Here is a 21275-nt window from a genome sequence, read left to right as displayed (position 1 = left end):
AGTGCATTTGCTAACGGCACGACATCGCCTGCAGCGCATCTCCTGGGCTCCATTTCCGTTGGACCCTAGACGACTGGAAAACCTTGGCCAGGTCAGATAAGTCCCGATTTCAGTTGGTAAGAACTGACTGCAGGTTTAGAGTGTGCCCACGGAGCCGTATACCCAAGTTGTCAACAAGGCACTATACAAGCTAGTCGTGTCTCCATAATGGTGTGGGCTGAGTCCTATGGTTTAGCTGAACAATCTGTGCCTGGAAATGGTTATGTTTGGCTACTTGGAGACCGTTTGCAGCCATTCATACACTTCTTGTTCCCAAACAAAGATGCAGCTTTTATGGATGACAATTCGCCATGTCACTGGGCCACAATTGTTCTTGATTGATTTGAAGAACAGTTCGAGAAAATGATACGGACACTAGTATCGCCAGGCATGAATCCCAACGAATATTTATGGGACATGATAGGAAGGTCAGTTCGTGCACAGTCCTGCATCGGCAACACTTTCGCAATTATGGAGCAGAGGCAAAGGCAGCATGGCTCAATATTTCTGTACATTGTGTCCCGTCAACGAGAAGTGGCTGCACTAAACCGGGCATAAGAACGTCCGACACGATATTAGGATGTGTGGTTCAAATGGCTCTGAGCACTATGGGACTTAACTTCTAAGTTCATCAGTCCCCTAGAACTTAGAACTACTTAAACCTAACTAACCTAAGGACATCACACACATCCATGCCCGAGGCAGGATTCGAACCTGCGACCGTAGCGGTCGCGCGGTTCCTGACTGTAGCGCCTAGAACCGCTCGGCCACCCCAGCCAGCTTAGGATGTGTCCCGTGACATTTATCACCTCAGTGTAATTGTGAATCACATGTATTCCTTCATATTTTATGTCTTCCCCGATCGCGATGGCATTTCCAGCAGGATAACTATTTGTGTTACCGGCCAGAATCGTGGTGCACTGGCTTCAGGAGAATGATAGTGAACTCTGATATCTTGGCCACAAAAATGGCCTAATTTGAATCCTATAGAGCACATCTGGAACGCTATCAGACACGGAGCTGTTTCGTAATTGTCAGGAATTTCGTAACTTGTGCGTAGACATCAGGTGATTTGTCGAATCCAGGCCATGCAGAATCGTTGATGTATTGCGTTCCATAGGTGGATCAACACGCCGTTAAGCATGTGATCATAATGTTTTGGTTCATTAGCGGTAGCTCTGTTTCCGCCTCCTAAGGTAATAGGTCAGTGTGCCTCATTCCTATGCAGAGGATTCGAGTTCGATTCCCATTGCTGAGATGCACTTCTTTGGTGGGAGGACTGCAACGGGGTGCACTCAGCGTCATGATGCCAACCGAGGCGCTACCTGAACGAGAAGTAGAAGCTCAGAGGTCGAGGAAACTGGCAACAGTAATGAGAACGATATACTGGCCCAATGACCCTCCGTACTGCACCTAAATGACACCACTGGCAGAGGATGACACGGCGTCCGGTCGTTACTGACTAGTCTGACACGGCCACTGGATGAAGGGTTTTCTTTTTCTTTTAAAGTGTGGCTTCGTAGCGTAAAACTGAATGTGCCGTCATAGCTCATCTTGGTCCATGAACGTAAGGGAAACCACTGTAGTGGTTACGTTGTGTAGCAAGGGGACGGAACGTTGTTGTGGGAACAGATGGCACATATACTGCTACCACGTCTATGGCGTACTGGGAACTGCTGACGCGATCTGTGCATTAGACAGATGCACCGGTACCTTTCTCCACATCTATAAGGGTTATACGAGGAAAAGTCAGAGAAGAAATTGCGGGCGCTATTTCACTGTTTTGTTAAGGTTCGCAAGACCAGCGTCGAAATCGCTGCCACACTGAGAACTCGGCACAATTTCCCATGAGCACTGTGACAACAAAGAAAGAGAATCCTCGACATATAAAGGATATATCAAAGAGGACTTTGCAACTTTGAAAATTCGTACAAAATTGTTGATACGACTTACTGACTTAGTCTTGGTGTCATCTTCAAGAAAAACAGATCTGGTTTTGACGGTTTGGCAAGACGGGAAGCGAACGGTTTCCACTTAGTGCGCTGAGGTGCGCCAGTTTTGTTGCCCCATGTTCACTGGATCAGACACCCCTTGACCTTTTCTTTTGGCGAATCATCAAGGGCACCTTCTTCGTTCCACCCTTACTTCTTCTATCAGAGCTCAGAGCTAGAATCTACCTGGCATGTTGCAGCGAGTTTGCTAAGGATTGGAATTCATATGGAATGTGTGAAATATAACCTGTGGAAGTCTTTTTTAATTAGTTTACGTACATGGTAAAAAAACTTGATGTATTTTGCTATATATTGACACCAAAACCACGTATATAGGCAAAATGAGTAAATTCATATGAGTCTTCAGAATGATCAAGTCCTTTTTGATAGCCTTACAGCCCTTGGCAGTGACTGGGTCAAATATCTCAAGAAATAAGCGTCAAACGAAAAAACTACAAAGAACGAAACTCGTCTAGCTTGTAGGGGGAAACCAGATGGCGCTATGTTTGGCCCGCTAGGTAGCGCTGCCATAGGTCAAACAGATATCAACTGCGTTATTTTTAAAAAATAGGAACTCCCATTTTTTTATTACATATGATTTAGTTGGATCACTTTTTCACCTTGTGATAGATGGCGCTGTAATAGTCATAAACATATGGTTCACAATTTTAGACGAACAGTTGATAACAGGTAGGTTTTTTAAATTAAAATACAGAACTAAGGTACGTTTGAATATTTTATTTCGATTGTTCCAATGTGATACATGTACCTTTGTGAACTTATCATTTCTGAGAACGCATGCTGTTACAGCGTGATTTCCTGTAAATACCACATTAATGCAATAAGTGCTCAAAATGATGTCCGTCAACCTCAATGCATTTGGCAATACGTGTAACGACATTCCTCTAAACAGCGAGTAGTTCGCCTTCCGTAATGTTCGCACATGCATTGACAATGCGCTGACACATGTTGTCAGGCGTTGCCGGTGGATCACGATAGCAAATATCCTTCGACGTTCCCCATAGAAAGAAATCCGTGGACGTCAGATAAGGTGAACGACCAATCCACCTGTCATGAAATATGCTATTCAATACTGCTTCAAGCGCACGCGAGCTATGTGCCAGACGTCCATCATGTTGGAAGTACATAGCCTTTCTGTCTTGAAGTGAAACATCTTGTAGTAACATTGGTAGAACGTTACGTAGGAAATCAACATCCTATTTTTTAAAAATAACGCAGTTGATATCTGTTTGACCTATGGCAGCGCTACCTAGCGGGCCAAACATAGCGCCATCTGGTTTCCCCCTACAAGCTAGACGAGTTTCGTTCTTTGTAGTTTTTTCGTTTGACGCTTATTTCGTGAGATATTTGACCCAGTCACTGCCAAGGGCTGTAAGGCTATCAAAAAGGACTTGATCATTCTGAAGACTCATATTAATTTACTCATTTAGATCGCCATCGATAAAATGGGTGCCAATTATCCTTCCTCCCATAATGCCGCACCATACATTAACCTGCCAAGGTCGCTGATGTTCCACTTGTCGCAGCCATCGTGGATTTTCCGTTGTCCAATAGCGCATATTACGCCGGTTTACGTTACAGCTGTTGGTGAATGACGCTTCGTCGCTAAATAGAACGCGTGCAAAAATTCTGTCATCGTCCCGTAATTTCTCTTGTGCCCAGTGGCAGAACTGTACACGACGATCAAAGTCGTCGCCATGCAATTGTTGGTGCATAGAAATATGGTACGGGTGCAATCGACGTTAATGTAGCATTCTCAACACCGACGTTTTTGAGATTCCCGATTCTCGCGCAGTTTGTCTGCTACTAATTTGCGGATTAGCCGCGACAGCAGCTAAAACACCTACTTGGGCATCATCATTTGTTTCAGGTCGTGATTGACGTTTCACATGTGGCTGAACACTTCCTGTTTCCATAAATAACATAACTATCCGGCGAACAGTGCGGACACTTGGATGATGTCGTCCAGGATACCGAGCAGCATACATAGCACACGTCCGTTGGGCAGTTTGATCACAATAGCCATACATCAACACTATGTCGACCTTTTCCGCAATTGGTAAACGGTCCATTTTAACACGGATAATGTATCACGAAGCAAATGCCGTCCGCACTGGCCACGAACTTACACGTTTGTGACTATTACAGCGCCATCTATCACAAAGCGAAAAAAGTGGTCCAACTAAAACATTCATATTACTTTACGTACTTCTTGATTATGTTATAAAAATTGTGGGTTCCTATTTTTAAAAACGCAGTTGATATCCGTTTGACCTATAGCAGCGCCAATAGCGGGCCAACCATAGCGCCATCTGGTTTCCCCCTTCAAGCTAGACGAGTTTCGTTCTTTGTAGTTTTTTCGTTTGATGCGAATTTCATGAGATATTTGGCCCGGTCACTATCAATGGACCACCCTATATTGTAGATTTTCTTCTCCCACGAACCATGGACGAAGTGAGGGTAGCCAGCATGCCTCTACGATAAGACAGTCAGTGCAAGCACATCATATGGGTACCTGTGGGCAGAACAGATAGACATTTGTTTCCTGAAGAGCGGCGGCAGCCTTTCTGTAGTTGCAGGGGCAACAATCTAGATGATTGACTGATCCGACCTTGTAACGCTAGCCAACGTGGTCTCGCTATGTTGGTACTGCTAATGGCAAAACCACGGGCAAACTACAGCCATTAAGTTTGCTGGGGACATGTAGGTCTACTGTATGACTTAATGATGGTTGCATCTTCCTGGGTAAAATACTCTCGAGGTAAAATAGCCCCCATTCAGATGTCTGGGCGGGGACTACTCAGGAGGGTATCCTCATGAGGAAAAACGAAACTCGCATTCCACGTTTGGAGCCTGGAATGTTAAAGACGTGGATCGGATATGTAGATTAGATAGTTTAATAAGGGAAATAGTTTAGTTGAAGATCGATATCGTGGGAATTAGTGAAGTGTGATGGCAGGAAAAACACAGCTACTGCTCAGTAAAAACACAAAATCGAATAGATGTAATGCATGAGTGCATTATCATAGCCAAGCCAGACATGAAACCAATACTCATCACAGTAGCACAAGTTCAATTATCAACTAGATCCTCAGATGATTAAAAGAGAAGGAAAAATAGAGAACATGGACAGGAGGAAGAACTGAAAGGGGAAGCCGCCTGGTAGATTTTTTTACGGGGTACAAGTCAGTGATTGCAAACACTTGGTGTAAGAATCATGAGAGAAGGTTGTGCATGTGGAAAAGACGCTAGGAGGTTTCAGATTGTACACTACTGGTCATTAAAATTGCTACACCAAGAAGAAATGCATATGATAAACGGGTATTCATTGGACAAATATATTACACTAGAACTGAAATGTTATTACATTTTCACGCAATTTGGGTGCATAGATCCTGAGAAATTAGTACCCAGAACAACCATCTCTGGCCGTAATAACAGCCTCGATACGCCTGGGCATTGAGTCAAACAGAGCTTGGATGGCGTGTACAGCTACAGCTGCCCATGCAGCTTCAACACGATACCACAGTTCATCCAGAGTAGTGACTGGCGCATTGTGACGAGCCAGTTGCTTGGCCGCCATTGACCAGACGTTTTCAATTGGTGAGAGATCTGGAAAATGTGCTGGCCAGGGCAGCAGTCGAATATTTTCTGTATCCAGAAAGGCCCATACAGGAACTGCAACATGCGGTCCTGCTGAAATGTAGGGTTTCACAGGGATCGAATGAAGGGTAGAGCCACGGGTCGTAACACATCTGAAATTTAACGTCCACTGTTCAGAGTGTCATCAATGCGAACAAGAGGTGACCGAGACGTGTAACTAATGGCACCCCATACCATCACGCCGGGTGATACGCCAGTTTGGCATTGACGAATACACGCTTCCAATGTGCGTTCACCGCGATGTCGCCAAACACGGATGCGACCATCATGATGCTGTAAACAGAACCTGGATTCATCCGAAAAATGACGTTTTACCATTCGTGCACCCAGGTTCGTCGCTGAGTACACCATCGCAGGCGTTCCTGTCTGTGATGCGGCGTCAAGGGTAACCACAGCCATGGTCTCCGAGCTGATAGTCCATGCTGCTGCAAACGTCGTCGAACTGTTCGTGCAGATGGTTGTTGTCTTGCAAACGTTCCCATCTGTTAACTCAGGGATGAAGACGTGGCTGCACTATGCGTTACAGCCATGCGGATAAGATGCCTGTCATCTCGACTGCTAGTGATACTAGGCCGTTGGGATCCAGCACAGCGTTCCGTATTACCCTAGTGAACCTGTTATTTGTGTATAAGAAATCGGTTGGAAACTTTCCCCATGTCAGCACGTTGTAGGTGTCGCCATCGGTGCCAACCTCGTGTAAATGCTCTGAAAAGCTAATCATTTGCATATCACAGCATTGTCTTCGTGTCGGTTAAATTTCGCATCTGTAGCACTTCAACTTCGTGGTGTAGCAATTTTAATGGCCAGTAGTGTAATCAGCGGTTGGTGAAGATCCATATTTCCGTAGTGGCGCTCACTCATTTGCACTACTTTACTAAGCTTCACAGTTCTTGGATTCCCTGACTGTACTTTTATGTCCAGCACTGCATATCTCAATGTGTAGCGTCACTAGGTACAGATCCTGTGGCTGAGGGAGTGCTTTCCACCCGTTCTGCCGGCAGCTGGTGGGCTTGGGAGGGATGACGCTGATCGCCGGCTTTCTGGCGTTCAACGGCGGCTCCCTGGGCCGCATGTCTGGACCCGGCGACAGCCAGCTGGTGGCGCGGGTCATGGTCAACACGGTGATGGGCGGCGCCGGCGGCTCCCTGATGGCGCTCGCCGTCGCCAGGGTGGGCCTCGCGGGCGCGCCAGCGGCCTTCGGCTTCGCCAACACGCTCAACGCCTCCTTCGCCGGAATGGTGAGTCCCTGCGTGTGGTGGCGCTCCCTGTCGCCCAGAAAATATATAGGGGTATCCTCGAGTTCCTAGGCAAGGTGACAAACCCAGTTAGATAACTGGCTCTCCGTCTTCCTCGGATGCTCCAAACAAATCTAGTAGTATTCTTGGGTTTCTAGGCAAGGTGACAGATCCAATCCGCACTCCATTTTTCGACGAGTGGCCTTTCTATCTTTGTCAAATTCTCCAAACTGAGGAGCCACGTGTACTCACAGCTTGATATCCAACCAGCTTGGCTTCCAAACAAATCTAGTAGTGTTTTTGGGTCTTTAGGCAAGGTGACGAGTCCAGTTCGATGACTGGCCCTCTATCTCCCTCAGATTCACCAAACAAATCTAGTAGTCCAGAATGAGATTTTCACTCTGTAGCGGAGTGTGCGCTGATATGAAACTACCTGGCAGATTAAAACTGTGTGCCCGACTGAAACTCGAATTCGGGACCTTTGTCTGTCTTTGTCAAATGCTCCATACTGTGGAGTCACGTGTGCTCGCAGCTTGGCATCCAACCAGCTTGGCTTCCAAACAAATCTAGTAGTGTCCTTGGGTTTCTAGGCAAGGTGACGAATCTATTTCGATGACTGGCTCTCCATCTCCCTCAGATGCTCCAAACAAATCTAGTAGTATCCTTGGCTTCATAGGCAAGGTGACAAATCCAATTCTTATCCCATGTTTCGACTAGTGGCCATCCTATCTTTGTCAAATTCTCCAAACAATGGAGTCACATGTGCACATAGCTTGGCTTCCAACCAGCTTGGCTTCCAAACAAATCTAGTAGTATCCTTGGGTTACTAGGCAAGGTGACGAATCCAGTTCGATGACTGGCTCTCCATCTCCCTCAGATGCCCCAAACAAATCTTGTACTATCCTTGGGTTTCTAGGCAAGGTGACAAACGTAATTCTTACTCCATGTTTCGACGAGTGGTCTTTCTATCTTTGTCAAATGCACCAAACTGTGGGGTCACGTGTGCTCGCAGATTGGCTTCCAACCAGCTTGGCTTCCAAACAAATCTAGTAGTGTCCTTGAGTTTCTAGGCAAGGTGACGAGTCCAGTTCGATGCCTCAGATGCTCCAAACAAATCTAGTAGTATCCTTGGGTTTCTAGGCAAGGTGACAGATCCAATTCGCAATCCATTTTTCGACAAGTGGCCTTTCTATCTTTGTCAAATTCTCCAAACAATGGAGTCACATGTGCACATAGCTTGGCTTCCAACCAGCTTGGCTTCCAAACAAATCTAGTAGTGTCCTTGAGTTTCTAGGCAAGGTGACGAGTCCAGTTCGATGCCTCAGATGCTCCAAACAAATCTAGTAGTATTCTTGGTTTTCTAGGCAAGGTGACAAATCCAATTCTTACTCCATGTTTCGAGAGTGGTCTTTCTATCTTTGTCAAATTCTCCAAACTGTGGAGTCACGTGTGCTCACAGCTTGACTTCCAACCAGCTTGGCTTCCAAACAAATCTAGTAATATCCTTGGGTTTCTAGGCAAGGTGACGAATCCAGTTCGATGACTGGCTCTCCATCTCCCTCAGATGCTCCAAACAAATCTAGTAGTATCCTTGGGTTTCTAGGCAAGGTGACAGATCCAATTCGCACACCATTTTTCGACGAGTGGCCTTTATATCTTTGTCAAATTCTCCAAACAATGGAATCACATGTGCACATAGCTTGGCTTCCAACGAGCTTGGCTTCCAAACAAATCTATTAGTATTCTTGGGTTTCTAGGCAAGATGACGAATCCAGTTCGATGACTGGCTCTCCATCTCCCTCAGATGCTCCAAACAAATCTAGTAGTATCTCGGGTTTATAAGCAAGATGGCACAACCAATTCGTACTCCATGTTTCGACGAGTGGCCTCTCTATCTTTGTCAATTGCTCCATTCTGTGGAGTCACGAGTGCTCGCAGCTTGGCTTCCAACCAGCTTGGCTTCCAAACAAATCTAGTAGTATCCTTGGGTTTCTAGGCAAGGTGACGAATCCAGTTCGATGACTGGCTCTCCATTTCTCTCAGATTTGCCAAACAAAGCTAGTAATATCCTTGGGTTTCTAGGCAAGGTGGCAAATCCAGTTCGTACTCCATGTTTCGATGAGTGACCTTTCTATCGTTCTCAAATGGTCCAAACTGTGGAGTCACGTGTGCTCAGAGCTTGGCTTCAAACCAGACGGGACTGGAAGAAGGCACAGGTCATAGAAACCTATAAAAAGGGTAGAAAATCGGATGCACATAATTTCCGATTAATTTCGCTGGCTTCGATTTGCTGTAGAATCATGGAACATATTTTGTGTTAAGACATAATGACCTTTCTAGACTCTGAGACGCTCATCTTCATAAACCAGGACGGTTTTAGGAAACAGCGGTCATGCGTGACACAGCTGGCCCTCTTTGTGCATGATATACAACAGGATCTAGATACAGGCTCCCATGTTGATGCCATATTTCTCGGCTTTCGAAAGGCGTTCGACTCAGTTCCGCAGTGTCGCCAGCTCCAAAAAGAGCGCGCTTACAGTCTGTCCGATGACATATGCGGTTAGATAGAAAGTTTTCTAACAGAGAGAGAGCAGTATGTCGAGCTGAATTTGGTGACTTCAACAGAAACAGGCGTAACTTTGTGTGCCCCAGGGCAGCGTAATAGGTCCGCTGGTTCTTTACAATTTACATAAACCATCTGGTTGATGGTATTGACAGCGGCATTAGACTGTTTGCCGATGATGCTGTAGTCTACAGGAAAGTAGTATCACACGAAAGCTGTGAACAAATCAATGAGGATTTGCAGAAAATAAATGCGTGGTGCAATGACTCGAAATTATCTCTCCATATTAGTAAGTGTAACCTTCTGCGTATAACAAGGCAAAAATCTCCATTAATGTACGAGTACAAAAGTCTGTGCAGTCTTTGGAAGCGGTAACATCCGTCAAGTATCTGGGTGTGACTATTCGAAATGATCTCAAATGGAATGATCAGATTACACAAGTGATGGGCAACGCGAACTCTAGATTGTGGTTTATGGGTAGAATCCTGAAGCGATACAGTCCTTCAACAAAGGAAATTGCTTACAATACGTTAGTTCTTCCAGTTTTAGAGTATTGTTCGTCTGTATGGGACCCTTACCAGTTGGGTCTCATTCAAGAGATTGAGAAGGTCCAAAGGCGAGCAGCAAGATTCGTGACTGTTATGTTTAGCTATCGCGAGAGCGTTACAGATCTCATAGAAAGTTTGTAGTGGGATATAGTTGCAGATAGACGACGCGCTAAACTGAAGGGGCTGTTCACTAAATTCCGAAATACGATCTTCGCGCGAGGCTGTAGAGCATATGTTATTACCATCAACGTTCCAATCGCCCAATCGCGCAATGATCACCATTCAAAGATAAGGGAAATAAGAGCTCGTATTGAGGCGTTCAGGCAGTCGTTTTTCCCTCGTGCGATCCGAGAGTGGATCAGAGGGGGGGGGGGGGGGGGGGGTGGATATGACTTTGACGCGAATTGTGCTCTCCGTCACACACCGCTTGGTGGCTACCGCAGTATATATGTCTATGTAGATACTGCAAGATCCTCGTATGGACTTCTTCTGTGAGGTACTGTAGGTGCTAAAGCCCTATTTATGCTTCAAATGGCTCTGAGCACTATGGGACTCAACTGCTGTGGTCATAAGTCCCCTAGAACTACTTAAACCTAACTAACTTAAGGACATCACACACATCCATGCCCGAGGCAGGATTCGAACCTGCGACGATAGCAGTCACGCGGTTCCGAACTGAGAGCCTAGAACCGCTAGACCACCGCGGCCGGCGTCCTATTTATGCCCATTTTCAAAATTGTGAGCGAGCCATATGGTGTTCCTACAGTGATGATGTCTGGGAAGATCGAATCCTTATATCTGCATGGAAGGGTTCTCATTTAGATGTTTCTTGACTACAAATGACTGCTCCCACAGTGTTTTCCATGAATGGTTGACGCTGAAAGAGGACTCAACAAGGTCGTTTGCTGTGCACCACGTACATTGTGATACAAGTAAATGGAACATTCTCAAGGAGCGGATTGGATTTTGGTGCGGACCTCACATGACCTGTCAGCTTCAGTCACTAGTGGAGGAGGTGGAGGACGCAGTGGAAAGCTTGTTTTCATCAGCATCTCTTGTGGTTTTGGGAGCATGTGGCATGATGGTCTCTTCTTCAAACATTTTAACGGGGGATCCATGTGTTACATGCATCAGTCTCCTTTGGATATAAATTCAAAGAACAATATTCTATGTGTGTACTCAACAGGTGGTCTTCTCAGAATGCTGGAGTGCCACAAGGATTAATCCTGGGGCTGACCTTCTACATTCTTTGTCACTGACCGCGTCCAGTTCACCTTGTATGTAGACAACACAGGAGGAAAGTCTCGACCAGCCTACAGTCATTCTGTGCACTACATCGGCATCATGTTGAACACGCAATTTCCTGAACATAATGAGACCATATTAGCTGAGAGGGTTCGCACTGGGTCACCTCAAGCACCTCTAACCGCTGCTGAAATGTTACTGGAAAATCTATTGGGACTCATGCATTGCGATTGCCACACTGCCAGACAAGGGACATTTCCACATCACAGCTGCAGTAAGTACAGACCTCCCTCAGGCTTTCCTCACCCCCCCTCCTCCAGCCTCCTTAATTCCGAAGGCATCATTTTCAGGCGCAAGCACTCGGACACAAAATCCAGATAAGGCAGTAAGCACAATCATGAAAAATTACAACCAAATGTAAGGCACAAATCACAGCCTAAATAATATGGCAGCAAAAACTCTAAGGTTATAGACTTCAACACAACCAAGACTAAGGGGGCATGAGTCGTGCTTGGGTAGCTCAGTTGGTAGAGTACTTGCCCGCGGAAGGCAAAGGTCCTGAGTTCGAGTCTCGGTCCGGCACACAGTTTTAATCTGTCAGGAAGTTTGATATCAGCGCACACTCCGCTGCAGAGTGAAAATCTCATTCTGGAAACATCCCTCAGGCCGTGGCTAAGCTATGTCTCAGCAATAGCCTTTCTTCCAGGAGTGCTAGTTCTGTAAGGTTTGCAGGAGAGCTTCTGTAAAGTTTGGAAGGTAGGAGACAAGGTAATGGCAGAAGTAAAGCTGTGAAGACGGGGCGTGAGTCGTGCCTGGGTAGTTCAGCTGGTAAAACACTTGCCTGCAAAGGCAAAGGTCACGAGTCGAGTCTCGCTCCGGCACACAGTTTTAATCTGTCGAGTCTCGGTCTGGCACACCATATTAATTTGTCAGGAAGTTTGATATCAGTGCACACTCTGCTGCAGAGTGAAAATCTCATTGAAGGATGTGACACCCCACACGTCCAGGAATGCTAGAGAGTGGCTCCAGGAAAATTCTTCTGATTTTAAACGCTTCCGCTGACATGTTCATCTCTCAGACATGAACATTACTAAGCATATCTGGGATATCTTGCGACGTGCTGTTCAGAAGAGATCTCCACCCCCTCATACTCTCACGAATTTATGAACAGTCCTGCAGGATTCATGGTGTCAGTTCCCTCCAGCACTACTTAAGACATTAGTCGAGACACTGCCACATTGCGGAAGTGTTTAAACTCAGAAGAATTTTCCTGGAGCCACTCTCTAGCATTCCTGGAGGTGTGGGGTGTCGCATTGTCCTGCTGGAATTGCCGAAGTCCATCGGAATGTGCAACGGACATGAATGCATGCAGGTGACCAGACAGGATGTTTACATATGTGTCACCTTGCCAGATTCGTATCTAAACGTATCAGGGGTCCCATATCACTCCAACTTCACACGCCCCTCCATCAGCTTGAACAGTCCCCTACTGACATGCAGGGTCCATGGATGCATGAGGTTGTCTTTATACTCGTACACGTCCATTGTCTAGATACAATTTGAAACAAGACTCGTCCGACCAGGCGACATGTTTCCAGTCATCAACAGTCCACAGTCAGTGTTTATAGACCTTAGTGAGACGTAAAGCATTGTGTTGTGCAGTCATCAACGGGTCACGAGTGGGCCTTCGGCACTGAAAGCCCATATCAATGATGTTTTGTTGACACTTGTTGATCGCCCAGCATTAAAATCTCAACACTCTATGGAAGGGGTACACTTCTGATGTCATGTTGAAAGATTCTCTTCAGTCGTTGGTACCATTCTTGCAGAATATTTTTCCGGCCATAGCAATGTCGGAGATTTGATGTTTTACCAGATTCCTTATATTCACATTACACTCATGAAATGGTCGTAGGGGAAAGTGCCCACTTCATCAATACCTCGTAGATGCTGTGTCCCATCGGTCGTGCGTTAAATATAACACCCCATTCAAACTCACTTAAATCTTGGTAACTTGCCACTGTAGCAGCAGTAACTGATATAACAACTGCGCCAGAGACTCGTCTTCTCTTATATAGGCACTGACAACTGCAGCACTGTATTCTGCCTGTTTACATATCTCTGTGTGTGAATATGCCTGCATATACCAGTTTCAAAAATGGTTCAAATGGCTCTAAGCACTATGGGACTTAGCATCTGAGGTCATCAGTCCCCTAGACTGAGAACTGCTTAAACATAACTAATCTAAGGACGTGACATACATCCACGCTCGAGGCAGGATTCGAATCTGCGACTGTAGCAGCAGTACAGTTCCAGACTGTAGCGCCTAGAATCGCTCGGCCCCAGCAGCCGGCCTATACCACTTTCTTTGGCACTTTTCATAGAAATCTGGTATCTGTTACATACTTTTATACCATTTGTAACACCCACGGCGTTAGTCTGTAAGCTCACATTTTCTTGGTATTTTCTATTTCTGATGCACGAGATGACTAGTGACATCTTAGCATTGGTGCTGGATCTCAAACTCTGCTTAAATTTAAACCACCACCTCTGTTTATAGGGTTGGTCGACTTCGAGAGACTTCTTATTAACTCCACTACAGAAATTTGGAGCCAGCACTTTGATATTGCTCTCGTTGGTGCCTCATTACATGATCACGTTCCAGGCAGCTAGAGCATTTTATTAGGTATTCTCCTGATTTTTTGCACCTTACATCGACTCTCTATGTATGAACTGCCACATTTCTACAGTATACGGCACGCTCCAGTTTTCAGAGGCCTAGAACGTTTAATAATTGTCGATGGTAGTGGAAAGCGACACTACTTGTTGAAAATGGAGCCCACTTGATCTTGTTACAGCAGACTAAAACACCATAGGCCTAGGGGCCACAACACCAGCCCTGCCCCACGCCACACAGTGGTTTCCAGTAGCCAACGCCATACACTCTAACTGCAGTCACAAATAAAGTAAATGAAAACATCAACGAAACTATTGAAGACCAATGTAATTGTTAGTGAGCGAACAGAGCCAAGCACTTCCTGAGACACAATTGGCATACAGCACAATTCCAAGATGACAACATTGTCGTCACTGAGCCAAACTGGAAGGAAAGTGCTGTAGCCAATAATTTCATACCAATTATAACTCATTTAATGCAGCGTATGTCACAGTGGTGATGGAACAATCACCCCACTTCCCTACAGAGTGAGGAAAGAATGATGAAATTGTTCTAATTGCAATAAAAGAAGTCATGTTGCCACTCTGCTGAAAGGCTGGTGGAACTATTACTGCCAACAACACTTCCTGAAACAGACACAATTGGCCTTAGCCACATGCCTGACAAACATTTCCAAAACTATTCTGCTCATGGTCAAGTATCCTATTTCACAGCAACATGAAGAGGTATCGTGGCGTGTTTATCTTCTGCTGTTAGGTCAGACGATCAAAATGCCACTTGCGCACTTAGAGTAGCAGATTGATGGTGACCAACTTTAAACAGAACTTGATTAATTTTCACACACATTTATTAAAATAGTAATAAGCATAAACCTTATGTAACTTGATTCTGGATGCTATTTACAATTGACAATCTGAAGTTCCTTTGGTCTTGGTATGTTAATCTTATATTCACGTATCTCTGATACTTGACAAAGTGTCTACACATTTCTCTTCATGGCTATGAACAGGAATATGATAATCTTATTAGGCGAAGACTGAAACTTAACTATAGACTGGTACAGGCTAATGCAGACTGTTACAGACTGGTGCAGACAAATGCAGACTGACTAATGGGATGTCTGTACACTCATTATAATACCTCGCACATTCAGGTATCACTGCGCGAGTGTGATCCGCGAGGAGAAAAGGTTCTACATTAGCAGCAATCTCATTGGCTGCGTTACATATTAATTGGCAGAAGCAGAATTTGGTCCGTCTCCAAGGCAGAGCCATCTCGTAGCGTGGACACGGACGACTGCTGCGCCTGCGCTGTTGTGCTTAGCGGGGCACGCTCTAGTGGGAAAGTTGTGTACACACTGACTATGCGGAACTATGTACACAACACCTTTCCTACAAGTTACTTGTTTTAGGGTCCCAATGCCACATATCTGGCACCTTGACTCCAACATAGTGTCGAGTACAGACTCCTGATGAAAGCTAGCTCATGTGTACCAGTAGCAAGGATCCCACAGTAATGCTCCAAGGAAATCTAATATTCTTTTGGCATTGTTGGGGCCTGATGATGGCAGTAATGTGTCACTGAAACTAGTTGTGTGACAGAATAAAGAGATTCTCAAGATACATCTGTGTTGGTACTTTTTCTCATACATATCATTGGCTGAATAAGATGAACATCCATAAACTGTTCGTACAAGTTTATTGGGAGGATAGAAGAGTTGGAGCAGTCATGGTAGAAACCTAGGCAACCACCTCACAGGCTCTGGGCATAATGTAAGCAATAATACAATAGGATGTATAAGCTGTAGGGCTGACTTAGGGGCAGAAGAAAACCATCTCAAACCACAGAATGCCTTAAAGCTTTTGGCTACAGTGAGGACCTCTCATGAAACCTCATGGAGCTGCATTTCCATGGACCCAGAGTAACCTGTCTATGAGTCATGGACATGTCCTGGAGTGCTACTTGCACTGATTGCCAGTGAATGAAACGAAGAAGGGTAAGTCCACACACCAACACCTACCATTAACATGAGAAAATGAAGGACATTAGCTCATCTGCAAATGGCTGGCTGTACAGCACAAGTGGAAAAACATGGGAAGACTGGTGTTCATTTGTTAGTAATAGTGTCATTAATTTTTTCCAGCATACTCTGTAATTACTTTAATTTTCTTAATTTTTTGCTTTATGTTTGTTAGTTTTATATTAATTTAATTTTAAGTATAAGAACTGCTTTACATATTTAAACTAGATCAGAACTCTCTGGACCCAAGAGAGTTATGGATGTTATTGTTGTTGTGGTCTTCAGTCCTGAGATTGGTTTGATGCAGCTCTCCATGCTACTCTATCCTGTGCAAGCTTCTTCATCTCCCAGTACCTACTGCAGCCTACATCCTTCTGAATCTGTTTAGTGTATTCATCTCTTGGTCTCCCTCTGTGATTTTTACCCTCCACACTGCCCTCCAATACTAAATTGTTGATCCCTTGATGCCTCAGAACATGTCCTACCAATCGATCCCTTCTTCTATTCAAGTTGTGCCACAAACTCCTCTTCTCCCCAATCCTATTCAGTACCTCTTCATTAGTTATGTGTTCTTCCCATCTAATCTTCAGCATTCTTCTGTAGCACCACATTTCGAAAGCTTCTATTCTCTTCTTGTCCAAACTATTTATCATCCATGTTTCACTTCCATACAAGGCCACATTCCATACAAAAACTTTCAGAAATGACTTCCTGACACTTAAATCTATGCTATGATCGATGTTGTGGATAGCCAGAGACATTTAAGGAGGCTACAAAAGAAAGTTGAGTTTTGTTAAAAATTTAGCTATATATTTAGAAATGTTCAGTCTGCTGTAGCATCAAGGATGAAGACTATTCACAGCAATGCTATCGTACCAGGGTAATACATAAAATACAGGAAAAGCAACCACTCACACACACAACCAGCACTTTCTATTGAACACACATCAGTTTTATATATGTGAGTGAGTAGTCACCTTCCTTCATTGGTCACCTTCCTTCATTGTATGTATTATTCCATGCAGGAATTTCCATTGTCATTATCATAACAGTGTGATATATAAAATATGTAACTGAAATAAATAAATAAATAAATAAATAAGCAAATAAATGCTCATTGATGACACAGAAATCTTAAGCCACACCGTGAAACCAAACATGGGCTACCATCTGCAGAAACCTGTTTGAGACAACCCAGCTGCTTGGACTCTCAAGCAATACCTCATAATTGCAGTGTCCACACGACTGATGACCACACAATGCACAGTTCCCATAGGTCTGCTGCTCTACTGAATGAAGTGGCTTGGTGCAGTATCTCAGTGACACAATGATCAACACCTAAAAATGTGTCAACACATCATAGATGTCCGAAACAAAGCCACTGGATGCCTTGGTATGTTGTATCCACTACTGAATCCTTTTTCAGTTCTGCCTTCATATCTCGGCATCACTCTGTATATGACACAGCTTCGTCCTGTGCCCCAATACACCACTGTTTTGTGACATCTAAACAATACAAAGAGTGCAAAGCTGACCAGAGCTGCTCATTCTGAGGAGATTCACATTGGCCCAGCTATATAAGTTGGTAGATATTCCACAACTGTGGCACTACTTGACAGTAACTGTTTGGAGGCTAGAACTGTGTGCCAGACTAAGACTCGAACTTGGGACCTTTGTCTTTTGTAGGCAAGTGCTCTACTGACTGAGCTGCCCTATTGTGGCTTATAACCTGTCCTCACAGCCATACTTCTGCAGGTACCTCATCTACTACAAACTTCACAGAAGTTCCCCTGCAAAACTTGTAAGACTTGCACTCCTGAAAAAAAGGATCAGCAGAGACGTGGCTTAACCACAGCCTGGGGGTTGTTTTCAGAATGCAGTTTTCACTCTTTAGCTGAGTATGCATTGATATGAATCTGTGTGCTGGACCAAGATGCAGGATCTTTGCCTTGTATGGGAAAGTGCTCCACTGACTGAGATAAATATAAATGTGCATGTGGTCAGGGCCTCCCAATGGGTAAACCAATCACCTGGTGCAAGTGTTTTTAGTTGACGTCACTTTGGTGACTTGCGTGTTGATGATGTTGATGAGGATGATATGATGATAAAGACAACATGACACTTAGTCACCAAATGGGGAAAATCTCTGACACAGCTGGAAATCAAACCTAGGCCCCTTGCATGGCATTCTGCCATGCTGACCACTCAGCTATGGAGGCAGAGACTGACTGAGCTACCAAAGCATGACTTGTGATCCATCTGCACAGCCTTACATCTGCTCGTACCTTATCTCCTATCTTGCCCGGAAATTTCTTATCAGTGAACACTCCACTGCAGAGAGAAAACGTCATTTTGGAAAATGTCTGAATGAGCCAAGTCTCTGCATATCCTTTCTTCCAGTAGTGCTAATCTTGGAGTTCCACAGGAGAGTTTCTGAGATGTCTGGAAGGTCAGAGATGAGGATCTGGCGAAAGTAAGGATGTGGGAAGGGGTCATGAGTTGTACTTGGACAGCTAAGTCAGTAGAGTTCTTAACTGCAAAATAGAAAGGCCCTAAGTCTCGGTCTGGCACACAGTTTTAATCTGCAAGGAAGTTTCATATCACTGCACACTCTGCTACTGAGTGAAAATCTCATTCTAGGTTGCTGCTGGTTCCTCTCCTATCCTTTAAAATAAATAAGAGACTTCTTTAATCACTATTTGCAAGGCAAAATGTGCAGCTGTAAATAAAGTATAAGCTTATGTTTAAGATGCCCAATATCATAAAATATGCTCCGTGTACATTTTACAGTGGACAGATTAATAAATAAGAAAGAAATTGGTGCTGGTGCTCCATCTTTAATGACCTTCTTGGCAACATGTTATTTTACATTTCCTTTTCTTCCTCCTGAAATTCAGGGTAGTTGGGTACCAGTAACGTAAGTAATTTTATAAGTCTAGTTTGTGCCCATTTCCTTTAAAAGAATAATATTCTGATTTTTTCCTGAGTGTGCTTAAGTACTTAAATACACAGAAGCTTATGTATTTTACAGTACGGGGCCTGTGTTTTCCTCATGTGTATCACAATGTTGTCTAGTGACTCCAGTGGCCCTTCATTGTGCATTGATGGACAAATGAATACTAATTAAGTGAATAAAATCGGTGTATGAGTGGTTTTATTTATCTTGCAATCATTTTAGCTGTATTCCTGCTAACAAAGTAGTATAAATAAGTGTCTTTATTTTCTGTTCATCTTGCAGGTATCGGTGTGTGCTGCAGCGGACATAATGACCTTCTGGTCAAGTTTCATATCAGGCATTGTAGCTGCTGTTGTGTACCTGACACTCCATAATCTGGTTATATACTGTAGAGGTAGGTAGAATTATAGTATTTTATGGGTCTTCCAAGGTGAGAGAAAATTAAGTGATTTTAATATAGAAAAGAGATTATAAATGTTAGTTACTTCTGGACAATTACATAGATATTATAGAAACTGAACTCTGTGATTAATATTTAGACAAACTGAAACCATTTAAAAGTGTGAAACTATTTCTGACACTATTTTCAGTGGACGACCCATTAGACACTGTGGGAGTACATCTTGGAGGTGGGCTCTGGGGAGTTTTTGTAGCAGCTTTCTTTGCGGAAGGTGGACTTGTGTATGGAATCAGCTATGAGTCATCCATGGTAAGTCTTTCTTCATTTCAACAACTTTAGTTTTAAGTGTACTGTAACAAACAAAATATTATGTATTTTACCCAAGGTGGAAAAGGGGGAGTGGGCTGTGTGTTCTTCATGAGTATCTCACAAGTGTCTCACTAGAATCAAATTGTCATGCAGTGACAACAGTTATATTGAGTAATAAAACAGCTCTCATGAAGTGACAAAATATGTAACAAGGCAGCCTTCACATATAACCCTTCAGTATTATGTCATAAGTTGAAAAAGATTCCATTTCTCCTGATGCTTATATTAATAGAAGAATTTTCTTGTGATGACAAGAGAATTATTCATTGTGTTCTAATGAAACATACTTTAATTTTGGTGTATAACTTTGCAAGAATTCAGTACATACTGAAGCTTTTAGCTCTCAGTGTGAACATGGGAGAGCACTCCTCCCACAGAACTAGGGCATAGGAACTGCCATTCAGTGACTGAAATATGGAAAAAGGTCACCTGCACTAAAGAGTCATGGTTCACATCGGTAAACATCAGTGGTAGACTATGAGCTCTGTATGGTGGCTTGCAGAGTGTATATGAATATAAAGATGTAGATGTAGATCCAAGTGTGGTGTGTGTAATTTTCTTTTAGTGTGTGGTGGGGGAGGGGAGGTTGGGGAAGGAGGGGGGGGGGAGGGGCAGGCAACCTCTCCTCCCCTTCATTGGGCATACCTTTGTTTTCGTTAATAAGTGTTGGTGTGGTACTAAGTCAAACATTTTTCTAATGACAAGAAATGGCACCTTCACTTGATTGCCTAATTTATTTATTCACCCACAGATCATCTCCCATTCACACAGGATTTGTCTTTGAAATATAATGAAAGTAAAAAGCTCAAAAATACATACACATGTAACAGGTAAATATGTTTACAAGGATAGGACAGGCTTTGCTCCATGGCTTTCAGGATGTCATGTGAGGAAACTGTGAGTTGGGTTTCAGTACAGAGATGTTTTTGTAATCCACATTCATTGTATGGCAATGTTCATTCTGTTCAGGATATCTCATTGTGTTTTAATTGAGAATTCTTAGATTCTACAAACATCTGAATGTCAGTGATACTAGATGGTAGTTTTGTATATCACTTTTCCTCCCCTTCTTGTGCTAGGCAAGTGTGATCTATACTTTCTTCAAGCCAATGGGCACAGCATCATGGTTAAGAGATGGGCTAACTCAGTTGCCAATTCCATAGGAAATCTGACAGGGGCACTATCAAGCTGTGTTCAGTTTTAGCAATTTCAACTATTTTTCAAATCAAATCCTAATATCTATAACACTCAGCTTTTTAGTAGTTCCAGAATTACACTGGGGCAGAACTCCTTGCTCTCCCTCACTTTTAAAGTAACATTTGAAAATTGAATCAGTACTTCTGCTTTTGATTTGCTATCCTCAATTTTGATTCATGTGTCATTCATAAGTGTATGGACACCAAATCATGTGGCACTACCACCCTTAACACTTGTCTGGAATTTTCTTTGGATTTTGTGATAGATATTTCAATAATATAACAATATTATGAAAAGAATAGTTGTAGTAAATAGTCTTCACAGATGTGCCACCAGATCACATTGTGCAAA

The 21275-nt window shown here is 43.8% G+C and overlaps 1 protein-coding gene across 1 annotated transcript in view; it reads left to right on the top strand.

Annotated features, from left to right (window-relative positions):
• LOC126334687 (putative ammonium transporter 1) overlaps nucleotides 1–21275 on the top strand; it is a 330161-nt gene that overhangs the window by 254055 nt on the left and 54831 nt on the right. Inside the window, exons 6-8 of the mRNA XM_049997174.1 lie at nucleotides 6716–6952; nucleotides 19241–19352; nucleotides 19549–19667. Coding sequence (XP_049853131.1) covers nucleotides 6716–6952; nucleotides 19241–19352; nucleotides 19549–19667 — 468 coding nt within the window. The remainder of the gene's footprint in view (nucleotides 1–6715; nucleotides 6953–19240; nucleotides 19353–19548; nucleotides 19668–21275) is intronic.

The sequence above is a fragment of the Schistocerca gregaria genome, chromosome 1 (assembly GCF_023897955.1).
Source record: "Schistocerca gregaria isolate iqSchGreg1 chromosome 1, iqSchGreg1.2, whole genome shotgun sequence".
NCBI classification, from domain to species: Eukaryota; Metazoa; Arthropoda; class Insecta; order Orthoptera; family Acrididae; genus Schistocerca; species Schistocerca gregaria.
Note: the sequence above shows the minus strand (reverse complement) of the source record. Positions and strands in the feature narration are given on the sequence as shown.